Below are 15,326 nucleotides of genomic sequence, written 5' to 3'. Positions count from 1 at the left end.
GTTTCTGTACAAATTGTAAATAGCCTTTCGCTCCCTGTATTTTACCCCTGCCACCTTTAGAATTTGAAAGAGAGTATTCCAATCAACATTGTCAAAAGCTTTCTCTAAGTCTACAAATGCTAGAAACGTAGGTTTGCCTTTCCTTAATCTTTCTTCTAAGATAAGTCGTAAGGTCAGTATTGCCTCACGTGTTCCAGTATTTCTACGGAATCCAAACTGATCTTCCCCGAGGTCGGCTTCTACTAGTTTTTCCATTCGTCTGTAAAGAATTCGTATTAGTATTTTGCAGCTGTGGCTTATTAAACTGATTGTTCGGTAATTTTCACATCTGTCAACACCTGCTTTCTTTGGGATTGGAATTATTATTTTCTTCTTGAAGTCTGAGGGTATTTCGCCTGTTTCATAAATGTTGCTCACCAGATGGTAGAGTTTTGTCAGGACTGGCTCTCCCAAGGCCGTCAGTAGTTCCAATGGAATGTTGTCTACTCCGGGGGCCTTGTTTCGACTCAGGTCTTTCAGTGCTCTGTCAAACTCTTCACGCAGTATCGTATCTCCCATTTCATCTTCTTCTACATCCTCTTCCATTTCCATAATATTGTCCTCAAGCACATCGCCCTTGTACAGACCCTCTATATACTCCTTCCACCTTTCTGCTTTCCCTTCTTTGCTCAGAACTGGGTTTCCATCTGAGCTCTTGATGTTCATACAAGTGGTTCTCTTATCTCCAAAGGTCTCTTTAATTTTCCTGTAGGCAATACCTATCTTACCCCTAGTGAGATAAGTCTCTACATCCTTACATTTGTCCTCTAGCCATCCCTGCTTAGCCATTTTGCACTTCCTGTCGATCTCATTTTTGAGACGTTTGTATTCCTTTTTGCCTGCTTCATTAACGGCATTTTTATATTTCCTCCTTTCATCAAGTAAATTCAATATTTCTTCTGTTACCCAAGGATTTCTAAGAGCCCTGGTCTTTTTGCCTACTTGATCCTCTGCTGCCTTCACTACTTCATCCCTCAAAGCTACCCATTCTTCTTCTACTGTATTTCTTTCCCCCACTCCTGTCATTGTTCCCTTATGCTCTCCCTAAAACTCTGTACAACCTCTGGTTCTTTCAGTTTATCCAGGTCCCATCTCCTTAAATTCCCACCTTTTTGCAGTTTCTTCAGTTTTAATCTACATGTCATAACCAATAGATTGTGGTCAGAGTCCACATCTGCCCCTGGAAATGTCTTACAATTTAAAACCTGGTTCCTAAATCTCTGTCTTACCATTATATAATATATGTGATACCTTTTAGTATCTCCAGGGTTCTTCCATGTATACAACCTTCTATCATGATTCTTAAACCAAGTGTTAGCTATAATTAAGTTGTGCTCTGTGCAAAATTCTACCAGGCGGCTTCCTCTTTCATTTCTTAGCCCCAATTCATATTCACCTACTTCGTTTCCTTCTCTCCCTTTTCCTACACTCGAATTCCAGTCACCAATGACTATTAAATTTTTGTCTCCCTTCACTATCTGAATAATTTATTTTATATCATCATACATTTCTTCAATTTCTTCGTCATCTGCAGAGCTAGTTGGCATATAAACTTGTACTACTGTAGTAGGCGTGGGCTTCGTGTCATCTTGGCCACAATAATGCGTTCACTATGCTGTTTGTAGTAGCTTACCCGCATTCCTATTTTCCTATTCATTATTAAACCTACTCCTGCATTACCCCTATTTGACTTTGTGTTTATAACCCTGTAGTCACCTGACCAGAAGTCTTGTTCCTCCTGCCACCGAACTTCACTAATTCCCACTATATCTAACTTTAACCTATCCATTTCCCTTTTTAAATTTTCTAACCTACCTGCCCGATTAAGGGATCTGGCATTCCACGCTCCGATCCGTAGGACGCCAGTTTTCTTTCTCCTGATAACGACATCCTCTTGAGTAGTCCCCGCCCGGAGATCCGAATGGGGGACTATTTTACCTCCGGAATATTTTACCCAAGAGGACGCCATCATCATTTAATCATACAGTAAAGCCGCATGCCCTCGGGAAAAATTACGGCCGTAGTTTCTCCTTGCTTTCAGCCGTTCGCAGTACCAGCACAGCAATGCCGTTTTGGTTATTGTTACAAGGCCAGATCAGTCAATCATCCAGACTGTTGCCCTTGCAACTACTGAAAAGGCTGCTGCCCCTCTTCAGGAACCACACGTTTGTCTGGCCTCTGAACAGATACCCCTCCGTTGTGGTTGTACCTACGGTACGGCCATCTGTATCGCTGAGGCACGCAAGCCTCCCCACCAACGGCAAGGTCCATGGTTCATGGTTCACGAATGAGGCCCGATCTGGTCTGGAGAGAAATTCTAGACAGATTCGCATCTAGAGGGAACATGGAACTCGATTTCGGAATCCAAACATTGTGGAAAGAGACCAGTATCGAGGAGGATTCCTAACGGCGTGGGCGGGCGTTATGTTAACCACTCGAAACCCTCTTCATGAAATTGTGTGGGTGAATCGGCAAGGTTTAACTGCTGTCAGGTGTCGTGACGAGATCTTGGGACCTCGTCTGCGGTTGTTGCGAGGTGCTGTGAGCCCAGACTTCGTACTGATCGACGATAATGGTCGATCTCATAGAGCACGGGCGGTTGATGTTTTCTTGGAAACGGAAGATATTGCACGCATGGCGTGGCCTGCTCGCTCTCCCGATTTGAATCTCACGCAGCACGTCTGGGATGCACTGGGGAGATGGGCTGCATTACGTCAGCATCCACCAACCACTCTCAGACTTGTCAACAGTTCTGCAGGAAGAATGCTCGTTATTGCCTCAACATGAGACTGACGACATCATTCAGGCATGCCTCGTCGTTGTCAGAGGTGATCACACTTCATACTGAGCACATTAATCGGTTGTGGGAGTGTATGTGCAAATCCGTTAAGTTGGAAGAAACGAAGAACATTTTTGTCTACCTTTATGTATGTTGCAGGTTTTTACGTTCTCCACATTGTTCCCACGTTACTGTTACCTGTTTATACTGTTTTGTGACAAAATAAACGCAACCTTGCAAAATTTCCGTTTATTACTTTAATTCTGGACATCGGTGTAGTAACCGGCTAGTACGACAACACTGGATTTTCAGTAACCAGTTATTTACAGCTGAGCAGAGTTCTAGAATCTGACTGTGAAGTAATTAAGCGATATTAGCATTAAACTCTGAACAGTGATGTTTTCTGTGTAAGAGTATAAACGTTCCATTTATCAGAGATCGTCAGCTGATACTTGCAAGTGCTAAAGCATCCAAATACAGATGCACAACTTGGCTACAAGCACATGGCCTACAGCCAGACCGTCACTTCACAAAAAACGTATATATGTAGGACCCTAGTCTCAACAGCTCTAGGTGGGCAGAATGTACGCCGCTCCGAATACTTACAGCAATGGAAACAAACCATCTCAATCAAAAATCATATCTATAACTTTCTTTCTTTTTATGGTGTTTTCAGAAGAGCAGTGATTGGACTGTAATAATGAAACTTTTGCCGTCTGTTTGTAACAGTATAAGCTCTACTTTACCCTTTACGTCAGAAAGCCTGAGATTCTGCGAAATATGCGTCGTAGTAAATAGCTGTACCTGTTGTCATTTAATATTTAACTACTTTTCTACTGCACTAGGCATGTCATGTTTTAGAATCTGTGTCTCCATTTTCAACTGTTTATTTTTTCTTCTTCGTTCACATTTTATTTTTTATGATGGTATGGCACGACGAGTTCGTTACCATCTCCAGACATCCACATCTAACTATCCGATTACAGCGAAATCCCAGCACTTAAAATAATTGTAAGTACACAGTCCCATGAGATGCTATGTTTCTACTGCATGTACCAAGTACTTTAGGTGGAAAAATGCAGCCTCTAATCAGAAAAAAACTTAAACTAAATTATACCTCCCTATGGGTTTCACGACACACGTTAATGTTCGCTGTATTTTTCTCATCAGCAGTCACATCCGTCCATCTATCTGGCACACCCAGTAAAAATAGAACATAAAAGGAGTGCCCACTACACAGAAAAACATAATAATGAGCGTACCGAAGCAATGTCAGAAATAAAAGAAATATCCAGAAGTGGGGCTAAAATTGAGAGTGAAAGAATGTCAGTGTAGGTTTCGCTGGTGACACTGTTACCGTCAGAAAAAGTGAGGAAGTTTACAGGACTATTGAACGAAATGGTAAGTCTTTTGAGCACAGAATAATGATTGAGAGTAAATCAAAGGAAGTGAAAATAATGTTGAGTAGCGGAAATCTGATTAAACTGAAAATGAAAACTATGGCCCGCGTAGAGGACGAAGTGCAGGATATCTGCTACCTTCGAAAGACAATAATATGTGACAGATCGAAGTACAGAGGATATAAAGAGCGCATAAACGCAGGCAAAGAGTACATCTCTCGCTGCAAGAAGTCTAGTACTATCAAAAATTGGTCTTATGCGAAGAACGAATTTCTAAGAATATGCGTTTGGAGCACTGTGCTGTAGGAGCTAATAATAGACTATTGTAAATCAAAAAACAATAGAATCGTAGTGTTTGAGATGTGGTGCTACAGACGGACGCCGAGAATTACGTGGACTGATAAGAATGGAATCAGTGAGGAGAGGAATATAGGAGTGGACTTATTACGAGAAAAAAACAGGGTTAAAAGACGTGTGTTAAGACAAGGAGTAATGTCCATGCCACCAAATGGAACCATACGGGAAGACAGGAGTTTGGAACATGTCCAACATTATATTGTGAGTGTTGGGAGTAAGTGCTACACAGAGATAAAGAGGTTGACACACTAGAGGAAAACTTGGTTACCCGCATCAAACCAGACAGACGACTAAAAAAATGATTATTTACATAAAAATATACCACGTTTCTAAATTGTGTTAAAAAGTAAAAGGGACACGCAAATGAAAACGACACAGGAAGTAATCGCCATAACCGTTAATACGCTTATCCCACGGTGAGACAATATGGTCAGTGTCTTCATGGAAAAATGTTTACGGTTGCTTAAGGAACCATGACTGTACCCAGACGTGCACGTCTTCGCCCGAAGCAAACCGACGGCCACGAACGTATTTCTTCAGGGCTCCAAAAATACGGAAATCACATGGGGAGAGATCGGGACTGTATGCAGGATGTGTGAGCGATTCCCAGAGGAACTTCTGCAGGGTACTCGAAACAACATTTGCAACATGTCGGCGGGCATTATCCTGCAACACAATGGTGTCGACCGCCAACATTCCTGGTCGTTTGGATTCGATGCGGCGCTCCAATTTTTGCAAAACTGTCCACGTACCACAGTGCGTTAACTGCGACGCCGCGTTCCAGAAGGTCAGCGAGCAGCGAGTTGAAATGGCTCTGAGCACTACGGGATTTAACTTCTGAGATCATCAGTCCCCTAGAACTAAGAACTACATAAACCTAACTAACCTAAGGACATCAAACACCTCCATGCCCGAGGCAAAATTCGAACCTGCGACCATAGCAGTAGCGCGGTTCCAGACTGTAGCGCCTGGAACCACTCGGCCACCCCGGACGGCCAGCGAGTAGTGGGCTGACAGACGGCGTCATGCTGTTTCAGTATAACACCCGCCCACATATTACCAAGCCTGTTTCGACTATGACCCAGACGTTTCGCTGGGAACCCATTACACATACTCTATACACTACCCATCTCTCCTCGTGTGACTTCCATATTTTCGAAATTTTGAAGAAACACATTCGAGACTGCCGATTTGTTTCGGATGAAGAGGTGCAAGCCTGGGTACAATCATGGTTCCTTAAGCAACCGCAAAAATTTTGCCACGAAGATATTCACCGTCTTGTCTCACAGTGGGATAAATGGATTATGGTTATTACTTTTGAAAGAATAAACAGTTTACTCATTTTCCCATCTGTTTCATTTCTATTTGATTGCTTCTTATATAAAATAATTTCTGTTGATCCTATATAGACTGCAACCTCATAGAGATAGTCCTCAAAATTTGTGATCGTGATTTTCAATAGCTATGGCAATAATGCAGGGCACATGTAATAGACACGAGTAAGAAAGTGGACTATTCATGTATCAATTATGTATGACATGTACCCTACGTGTTTCGTTTTAAAACCTTACAATTATTTTCACAGCCATTAAAGGGGGTTTACTAACCTGTATGGGATTTGGAGAAATAATTTATACTTTTAAGTCTGGTCTAAGAAGTTGGTGTATTAAAAATTGAATTTTACTTAAATAATTATTTTCTACTTTTTAGTCTTTGTGTGTGAAATTTTTCAAGCGATTTCATACATTTTATGAGATTACAACACAGCCATGTGAGAAATTTCATGTTTATGTTAGTTTCTCTTCATCTGACTCAGTCGCTATATTGCTTCCTACATACAGATGAGGAGGTAAAAATGAGAGATATTCGAACTCACACAGATGCTTTCCATCAATCGTTCTTCCTGCGAACCATTCCTAACTGGAACAGGGAAATGGGAGAACACAGCACACAAAAAGTGAGTTAATATTGCACTCTAATCCATTTTGTCCTATGTTTAAAATTTCAAGCCTCTAGTTCACTGAGAAATTAGGTTCAAATCAATTGCAAAATTTGCGATATTCATCTCATCCCCCCCCCCCCCCACCTTCTCCTGAGTTGTGCTCGTCTGCTCACTTACTGTCTGGAGAGCATTCTGATACCACCTGCACAACATGCTGGTCATACAGGGCGGCCTAGCTGTCAGGCATTACGAATTTTATCCACCCCCACGCCCACCCCTACCGAATAGACCGACAAGAAAGTGACTTAATATTGCATTTTTTCCACTTCTGAGCTATGTTTATTGCTTCAGCTCTCTAGCTTATCAGGAAGTTATTTTAAAATCACCTGCAAAAGTTGTATCGACCAGACAGACAGGCAAGAAAGTGGCCTAATAAAACGTGGCAAAAAGAAACTTTGTGATGCATATACTTACCTGGGATGAAAAATAACCTGTTACTGAGGAACATATATTAAAAACTAAGAATTATAAGACATTTGAATATATATGTTGAGGTGTGGAGCATTATTAGAAGACTACATCTTCTGGTCAAGGAATTGAGAAGGCAGAGTGGCACAGCTACCATTCTACAGACAGCAGTGAGGGGGCAGATGGTTGGTGGAGTCTCTCCAGACTGCACCAGTAGCTACTTGTCAATGTCAGGGAGCATCAGTACTATGTTTTGAGTTTTATTTTTAATGCATGTTCATTTTCAATTCATGAACATTTTCTATGTCCACTGTGTCTTGTCTGAAGGCTGAACCGTAGGAAGTTCAATTTGTGAAGAAACAAAACAAACAATAAGCAGGTGGAATGTAAATTGTTAAGGAGAAAACAGTTAGACGTTCAGCTGCTGCTGCAGAGTAGGTAATTCGTCCATTAAAATCTCTGCCTTCCCCTCCCTGTCTCATCAGTAGCAACGATATACTTGCTGATTCGCATCATACTAGTTCCCCATCCCCCTGTCCTCAAGACGCCGGAAACAATAAGTTTTCTATTGCGACAGGAGGAGAAAAGCGTGATATACAGCACAGTAAATTCGTCATTCGTTGGTCTAAAATACTTCTTTCAAGCTGGTACATATCTTTTAAATAACATACACAGAATAAAACATTTCACACCATAATATACAGTTAAATGGTCCATTAAACTATCAGTATCTCATAGCACTCATTTTTCTTATCTGAAAGTGTACTTTCATCTTTGGCTGAATAATGTTATGCTGCTGCTGATGTTGTTAAAGTTCATTCACAACAGACTGCAGCACGATTTCCCTAATACACTAACTCATTGTAGCTTATATTTGTTACTCGAGTCCAGTGATTCCGCAAAATAAATTTTAATTTTTGGTGATCTATTACTCGATAAAGCCAACTGTGGTCCCACACTAGCAGGAGTCAACTTGGTACTTGGCTACCAATAGTCACACACAAGTTCAGTTGTTACCACTACAGGAGAAGGCAATGGAACGTATTGGAAAAGCGTTTGAGTTGAATTAAATAACAGTAATAGAGAGATTCGACATTAGATAGAGGTGAGTGGAGAAGCAGGGGGGAGGGAATGGTGGGGGGGGGGGGAGAGGATTGATGAGATTTCATCACCACCGGCAAATAAGTATGATCAACATTATTCTTGCAGTAAGTGTGATACTGAAGATATGGTAAGAGTGACCTTTTTTCCCCCAGAGCAGGGCATACCTGCATCACATATGTGGATGAATTCACCTTACAGCCACCTGCACAGTTGCACGTTCCGTGCTCAGATGTCTGGTACTCCGTTCGAGGGACCGTTGGCCACTTAGGGATACTTAGAAGCAGAGACGCTACAGTCTCCCTGTCGACCGTGATGGAACGCAGATGTATAGACGAACCTGTGGCATGGCCATACCTGAGTGTGTGTCGGTGAGAATAGCGAAAGACATGCAATATTAATCGACATACTTTCGTAGGCAGCAATCATTGGTCCACCGTACGTGTCTGTTATGTATTCAGGAAAAAATGAAGCAACAGAATTTTATTTTATGGTGTATTTTAAATTGACAAGCGTGACCCAAGCCTAATTCTAGAAACAAGACTTATAATAAACATGAGTAAAAGTGAAGACTGGAACCATAACACATAACAGGGATGAGAGACATGGGTTAGCTTATAGCCCACGGTTTTTGGTGGTTTTTTTTTTTTAAATTGAAGACTTTCTTGATAACAGACAATGAAGATTAACTGGGACATTATCATAGGAACGGATAACTGGATAGACACAACGGCATTTGATGGAGACCAAATAATTTTGTAAGACAGTGCGCAAGATCTCCAAATGACACTATATTTTCTGAACCACACATGCGTGGAGGGCACATTTAATAGTATTCACAAAAATATTGTTGCCTTAAGACATATCAGATAGTGCGTGGCACAGCACACACACCACTGGGCAATAAACCGACAAAACAAAAATTAATCAAGTAACGGCTACAGCTTTCTCGACAACACGAAAGCATGACGAAACGCGTATGCAGACCAGTGAAATGAAATTTATGAGGCAGCCAAAAGGGTCCCAGTGTGAGGGATTACATGAAAAATTGAGACATCAGAGCTGGGGAGTAGGGGGGATTTATTTAGTTAACAAAGGAATAAGAAGAAGGGGGCTAAGAATGACTAGAGTATATTGACTGGATGACAGGAGGCAGATTAAGAAAACAAATATTGAACGACAAACCACAAGCAAAAGGAGATACTGGAAGACTACAGAAGAGATGGCTGGCATTAGATTGGAATAGGCGAGGTCCCCACTACTTGAAGTACAGAAGAAGATGACGATGAAAAAGAAGAACAGAATTCAACTGGCTAATGATTTGTTTAAACCAAACGTAGATTCACACTTATTACCAGAGAATAAATGCTGATCAAGACACAGTACACAAGAAGTATTGTCGATAGCGTGGGTCGTCCAATGATTTAAAGGATGCTAGACGTTTAGCGCACGATGACGTTCCCAAAATATCGGACAGTGCGCTCCTCGGTCATGAACACCCTCTGGCTGGGACCCCAGTTGGCCTCGTCGGGTAATACGTGAGCCCACTGTCGGGGACAGCCTCGCTCCCAGAGTCACTGTTGCGGGGGGCCAGTCTGGAGCAGACTGCCGGCTACTGGTTTCGCTCCTGCTGCAGCTGGGAGAACACCTGGTCCATCTCGGGCAGGCGGCGGCGCAGCTCGCGGTCCACGTCCATGGAGAGCAGCTCCTTCTGGACGCGCAGGCGCAGCGGCTCGGCGAACGCGGACATGATCTGCTGGCGCAGCAGGTTGGGCAGCACGTTCACGATCAGCTCGGCCACGTAGTCGGCCGTGCCCAGCCCGTCGATGCGCGCCTGGATGTTGCCGATGCGCACCAGCAGGCTGTCGAGCGTGGGCCGCTTGCGGGTGTCCAGCGGCTGGCTGACGCTCACCGTCACCTGCGGGCGGGCAGCGTCGTCACTGAGTGCGCACCCACTCGCGGCACCAGGGGATCAACGGGCGGGATCGGGTCCAGCAGGCCGGAAAAGGCAAGTACGAACATTCGTGCAGACTTGGGCAGGTTTGCCTGCGGGAAAGGTACATCTTCGGTGAAACCGAGATGTACCTAGATCTTTCGTGTGGCAGTCAGACTCATTAAACGCCATCAGGCACTCAGCGGAGAAGTGAGCCAGTGTTGCAGACTGTCCCCGATTTTATTCGGTCTGTACACTGAACAATGAGTAAATTAAACAAAAGAATAATTTGGAGTGGGAATTAAAGTCAAAGGAGAAGATACACATCATACCATGTTGTTGTTTGTTGTTGTGGTCTTCAGTCCTGAGACTGGTTTGATACAGCTCTCCATGCTACTGTATCCTGTGCAAGCTTCTTCATCTCCCAGTACTTACTGCAACCTACATCCTGCTGAATCTGCTTAGTGTATTCATCTCTTGGTCTCCCTCTACAACTTTTACCCTCCACGCTGCCCTCCAGTGCTAAATTCGTGATCCCTTAATGCCTCAGAACATGTCCTACCAACCGGTCCCTTCTTCTTGCCAAGTTGTGCCACAAACTCCTCTTCTCCCCAATTCTATTCAATACCTCCTCATTAGTTATGTGATCTACCCATCTAATCTTCAGCATTCTTCTGTAGCACCACATTTCCAAAGCTTCTATTTTCTTCTTGTCCAAACTATTTATCGTCCATGTTACACTTCCGTGTATGGCTACACTACATACAAATACTTTCAGAAACGACTTTCTGACACTTAAATCTATACTCGATGTTAACAAATTTCTCTTCTTCAGAAACGCGTTCCTTGCCATTGCCAGTCTACATTTTATGTCCTCTCTACTTCGACCATCATCAATTATTTTGCTCCCCAAATAGCAAAACTCGTTTACTACTTTAAGTGTCTCATTTCCTAATATAATTCCCTCAGCATCACCCGACTTAATTCGACTACATTCCAATATCCTCGTTTTGCTTTTGTTGATGTTCATGTTATACCGTACTTTCGAGACACTATCCATTCCGTTCAACTGCTCTTCCAAGTCCTTTGCTGTCTCTGACAGAATTACAATGTCATCGGCGAACCTCAACGTTTTTATTTCTTCTCCATGGATTTTATTACCTACTCCGAGTTTTTCTTTTGTTTCCTTTACTGCTTGCTCAATATACAGATTGAATAACATCAGGGAGAGGGTACAACCCTGTCTCACTCCCTTCCGAACCACTGCTTCCCTTTCATGCCCCTCAACTCTTATAACTGCAGTCTGGTTTCTGTACAAACTGTAAATAGCCTTTCGCTCCCTGTATTTTACCCCTGCCACCTTTAGAATTTGAAAGAGAGTATTCCAGTCAATATTCTCAAAAGCTTTCTCTAAGTCTAAAAATGCTAGAAACGTAGGTTTGAATTCCTTCATCTTTCTTCTAAGATAAGTCGTAGAGCCAGTATTGCCTCACGTGTTCCAACATTTCTAAGGAATCCAAACTGACCTTCCCCGAAGTCGGCTTCTACCAGTTTTTCCATTCGTCTATAAAGAATTCGCGTTAGTATTTTGCAGCTATCATCATCATCATCATCATCATCATCATCATTTAGACTGATTATGCCTTTCAGCGTTAAGTCTGGAGCATAGCCCGCTTTATACAGTTCCTCCATGATCCCCTATTCAGTGCTAACATTGGTGCCTCTTCTGATGTTAAACCTATTACTTCAAAATCATTCTTAACCGAATCCAGGTACCTTCTCCTCGGTCTGCCCCGACTCCTCCTACCCTCTACTGCTGAATCCATGAGTCTCTTGGGTAACCTTGCTTCTCCCATGCGTGTAACATGACCCCATCATCTAAGCCTGTTCGCCCTGACTGCTACATCTATAGAGTTCATTCCCAGTTTTTCATTGATTTCCTCATTGTGCACACCCTCCTGCCATTGTTACCATCTACTAGTACCTGCAATCATCCTAGCTACTTTCATATCCGTAACCTCAACCTTGTTGATAAGGTAACCTGAATCCACCCAGCTTTCGCTCCCATACAACAAAGTTGGTCGAAAGATTGAACGGTGCACAGATAACTTAGTCTTGGTACTGACTTCCTTCTTGCAGAAGAGAGTAGATCGTAGCTGAGCGCTCACTGCATTAGCTTTGCTACACCTTGCTTCCAGTTCTTTCACTATGTTGCCATCCTGTGAGAATATGCATCCTAAGTACTTGAAACAGTCCACCTGTTCTTTGTTCCTCCTATTCGGCACTCAATCCGTTTATATTTCTTTCCCACTGACATTACTTTCGTTTTGGAGATGCTAATCTTCATACCATAGTCCTTACATTTCTGATCTAGCTCTGAAATATTACTTTGCAAACTTTCAATCGAATCTGCCATCACAACTAAGTCATCCGCATGTACAAGACTGCTTATTTTGTGTTCACGTATCTTAATCTCACCCAGCCAGTCTATTGTTTTCAACATATGATCCATAAATAATATGAACAACAGTGGAGACAGGTTGCAGCCTTGTTTTACCCCTGAAACTACTCTGAACCATGAACTCAATTTACCGTCAACTCTAACTGCTGCCTGACTATCCATGTAAAGACCTTTAATTGCTTGCAAAAGTTTGCCTCCTATTCCATAATCTTGTAGAACAGACAATTCTTCCTCCTAGGAACCCGGTCATATGCCTTTTCTAGATCTATAAAGCATAGATACAATTCCCTGTTCCACTCATAACACTTCTCCATTATTTGCCGTAAGCTAAAGATCTCGTCCTGACAACCTCTAAGAGGCCTAAACCCACACTGATTTTCATCCAATTGGTCCTCAACTAATACTCGCACTTTCCTTTCAACAATACCTGAGAAGATTTTACCCACAACGCTGATTAAAGAGATACCTCTGTAGTTGTTACAATCTTTTCTGTTTCCATGTTTAAAGATTGGTGTGATTACTGCTTTTGTCCAGTCTGATGGAACCTGTCCCGACTCCCAGGCCATTTCCATTATCCTGTGTAGCCATTTAAGACCTGCCATTCCACTGTATTTGATGAGTTCCGACTTAGTTTCATCCACCCCAGGTGCTTTATTGCACTGCAATCTATTGACCATTTTTTCCACTTCCTCAAATGTGATCCTATTTCCATCATCATTCCTATCCCATTCTACCTCGAAATCTGAAACATTACTGATCGCATTTTCACCTACATTGAGCAACTCTTCAAAATATTCCCTCCATCTGCCCAAGGCATCCACAGGATTCACCAGCAGTTTTCCTGACCTGTCCAAAATACTTGTCATTTCCTTCTTACCTCCCGTTTCGAAGACTGCTAATTACACTCCAGAATGGTTTTCCAGCAGCTTGACCCATAGTCTCCAACCTGTTTCCAAAGTCTTCCCACGATTTCTTCTTGGATGCTGCAATTATCTGTTTGGCTTTGTTTCTTTCTTCAACATAACTTTCTCTGTCTACCTGGGTTCTGGTATGTAGCCATTTTTGATACGCCTTCTTTTTCCTTTTACAGGCTGCCTTGACTGTATCATTCCACCAAGCTGTTTGCTTCATCCTACTTTTACACACTACTGTTCCAAGACATTCTTTAGCCACTTCTAGTACTGTGTCCCTGTACCTTGTCCATTCCTTTTCCAATGACTGTAATTGACTACATTCAACTAACTGGTACCTTTCTGAGATCTCTGTTATGTAATTGTGCCTGATTTCCTTATCCTGAAGTTTCTCCACTCTTATCCTCCTACATATGGACCTGACCTCCTGCACTTTCGGCCTCACAATCCCAATTTCACTGCAGATTAAATAATGATCAGTGTCATCAAAGAATCCTCTGCATACACGTGTGTCCCTCACAGCCTTCCTGAATTCCTGATCTGTTATTATATAGTCAATGACAGATCTGGTTCCCCTGCCTTCTCAAGTATACCGGTGAATGTTCTTATGCTTAAAAAAGGAGTTTGTGATTACTAAGCCTATACTGGCACAGAAATCCAAGAGTTGTTTCCTGTTCCAGTTCGCCTCCATATCCTCTCCAAATTTACCCATAACCTTTTCATACCCTTCTGTTCGATTTCCAATCCTGGCGTTAAAATCACCCATCAGCAGAACACTGTCCTTGTCCTTACTCTAACAACTACATCACTGAGTGCCTCATAAAAACTATCCATCCTATCTTGATCTGTCCCTTCACAATGCGAATATACTGACACAATCCTAATTTTCTTGCTAGACACTGTCAAATCTATCCACATCAGTCGTTCGTTTACATACCTTATTGCAACTACGCTGGGTTCCATTTCTTTCCTGATGTAAAGCCCTACACCCCATTCCTGCTTTGACTCCTGACAGGTAGACCTTGTATTCTCCCACTTCCTCTTCTTTCTCACCCCTTACCCGAATGTCACTAACAGCTAAAACGTCCAGCTCCATCTTACTTGCAGACTCTGCCAGCTCTACCATCTTCGCAGAGTAGCCCCCATTGATATTAATAGCTCCCCATCTCATTACCATTTGTTTGCCAAGCCGTATCTTAGGAGTCCCTGGTTTGTCAGTTAGAGGTGGGACTCCGTCACCTCCAAAGGTCCGAGGCATTTTGCTCTGATTGTTGCCAGCATCATATTTGAAGTATCAGGGAAGCAGGTTGGTAGCCTTACTTGCCCCGAGTCCCATTGGGTTTTCACCCCTAACGGCTGAGGGACTAACTGGTGGATTTGGTAGTCTTTGCCGTATGAGCACAAAGGTGACCACGACTCAGAATATGTCCGAGATGCCCAGCCTTATTCCAAAGTAACTGGTATCCCGACTGTCGGGACCACTTACTTGGCCACTCATACGTTGCCTGTGGTTCATGAGCTAGGACATGACTACAGGAACCCACACCATGACTTATTAAACTGATAGTTCGTTAATTTTCACATCTGTCAACACCTGCTTTCTTTGGGATTGGAATTATTATTTTCTTCTTGAAGTCTGTGGGTATTTCGCCTGTCTCGTATATCTTGCTCACCAGATGGTAGAGTTTTGTCAGGACTGGCTCTCCCAAGGCCGTCAGTAGTTCTAATGGTATGTTGTCTACTCCCGGGGCCTTGTTTCGACTCAGGTCTTTCAGTGCTCTGTCAAACTCTTCACGCAGTATCGTATCTCCCATTTCATCTTCATCTACATCATTTTCCATAATATTGTCCTCAAGTACATCGCCCTTGTATAGACCCTCTATATACTCCTTCCACCTTTCTGCTTTCCCTTCTTTGCTTAGAACTGGGTTTAAT

At 42.7% G+C, this 15,326-nt stretch overlaps 1 protein-coding gene across 1 annotated transcript in view; it reads right to left on the bottom strand.

Moving 5' to 3' along the window:
- Positions 1-7,601: 7,601 nt before the first annotated feature.
- Positions 7,602-15,326, bottom strand: part of LOC126190760 (uncharacterized) — a 128,347-nt gene continuing 120,622 nt past the window's right edge. Inside the window, exon 6 of the mRNA XM_049931275.1 lies at positions 7,602-10,004. Within this exon, the coding sequence (XP_049787232.1) occupies positions 9,699-10,004 (306 nt within the window). The 3' untranslated portion in view covers positions 7,602-9,698. The remainder of the gene's footprint in view (positions 10,005-15,326) is intronic.

The sequence above is a fragment of the Schistocerca cancellata genome, chromosome 6 (genome assembly GCF_023864275.1).
Source record: "Schistocerca cancellata isolate TAMUIC-IGC-003103 chromosome 6, iqSchCanc2.1, whole genome shotgun sequence".
NCBI classification, from domain to species: Eukaryota; Metazoa; Arthropoda; class Insecta; order Orthoptera; family Acrididae; genus Schistocerca; species Schistocerca cancellata.
Note: the sequence above shows the minus strand (reverse complement) of the source record. Positions and strands in the feature narration are given on the sequence as shown.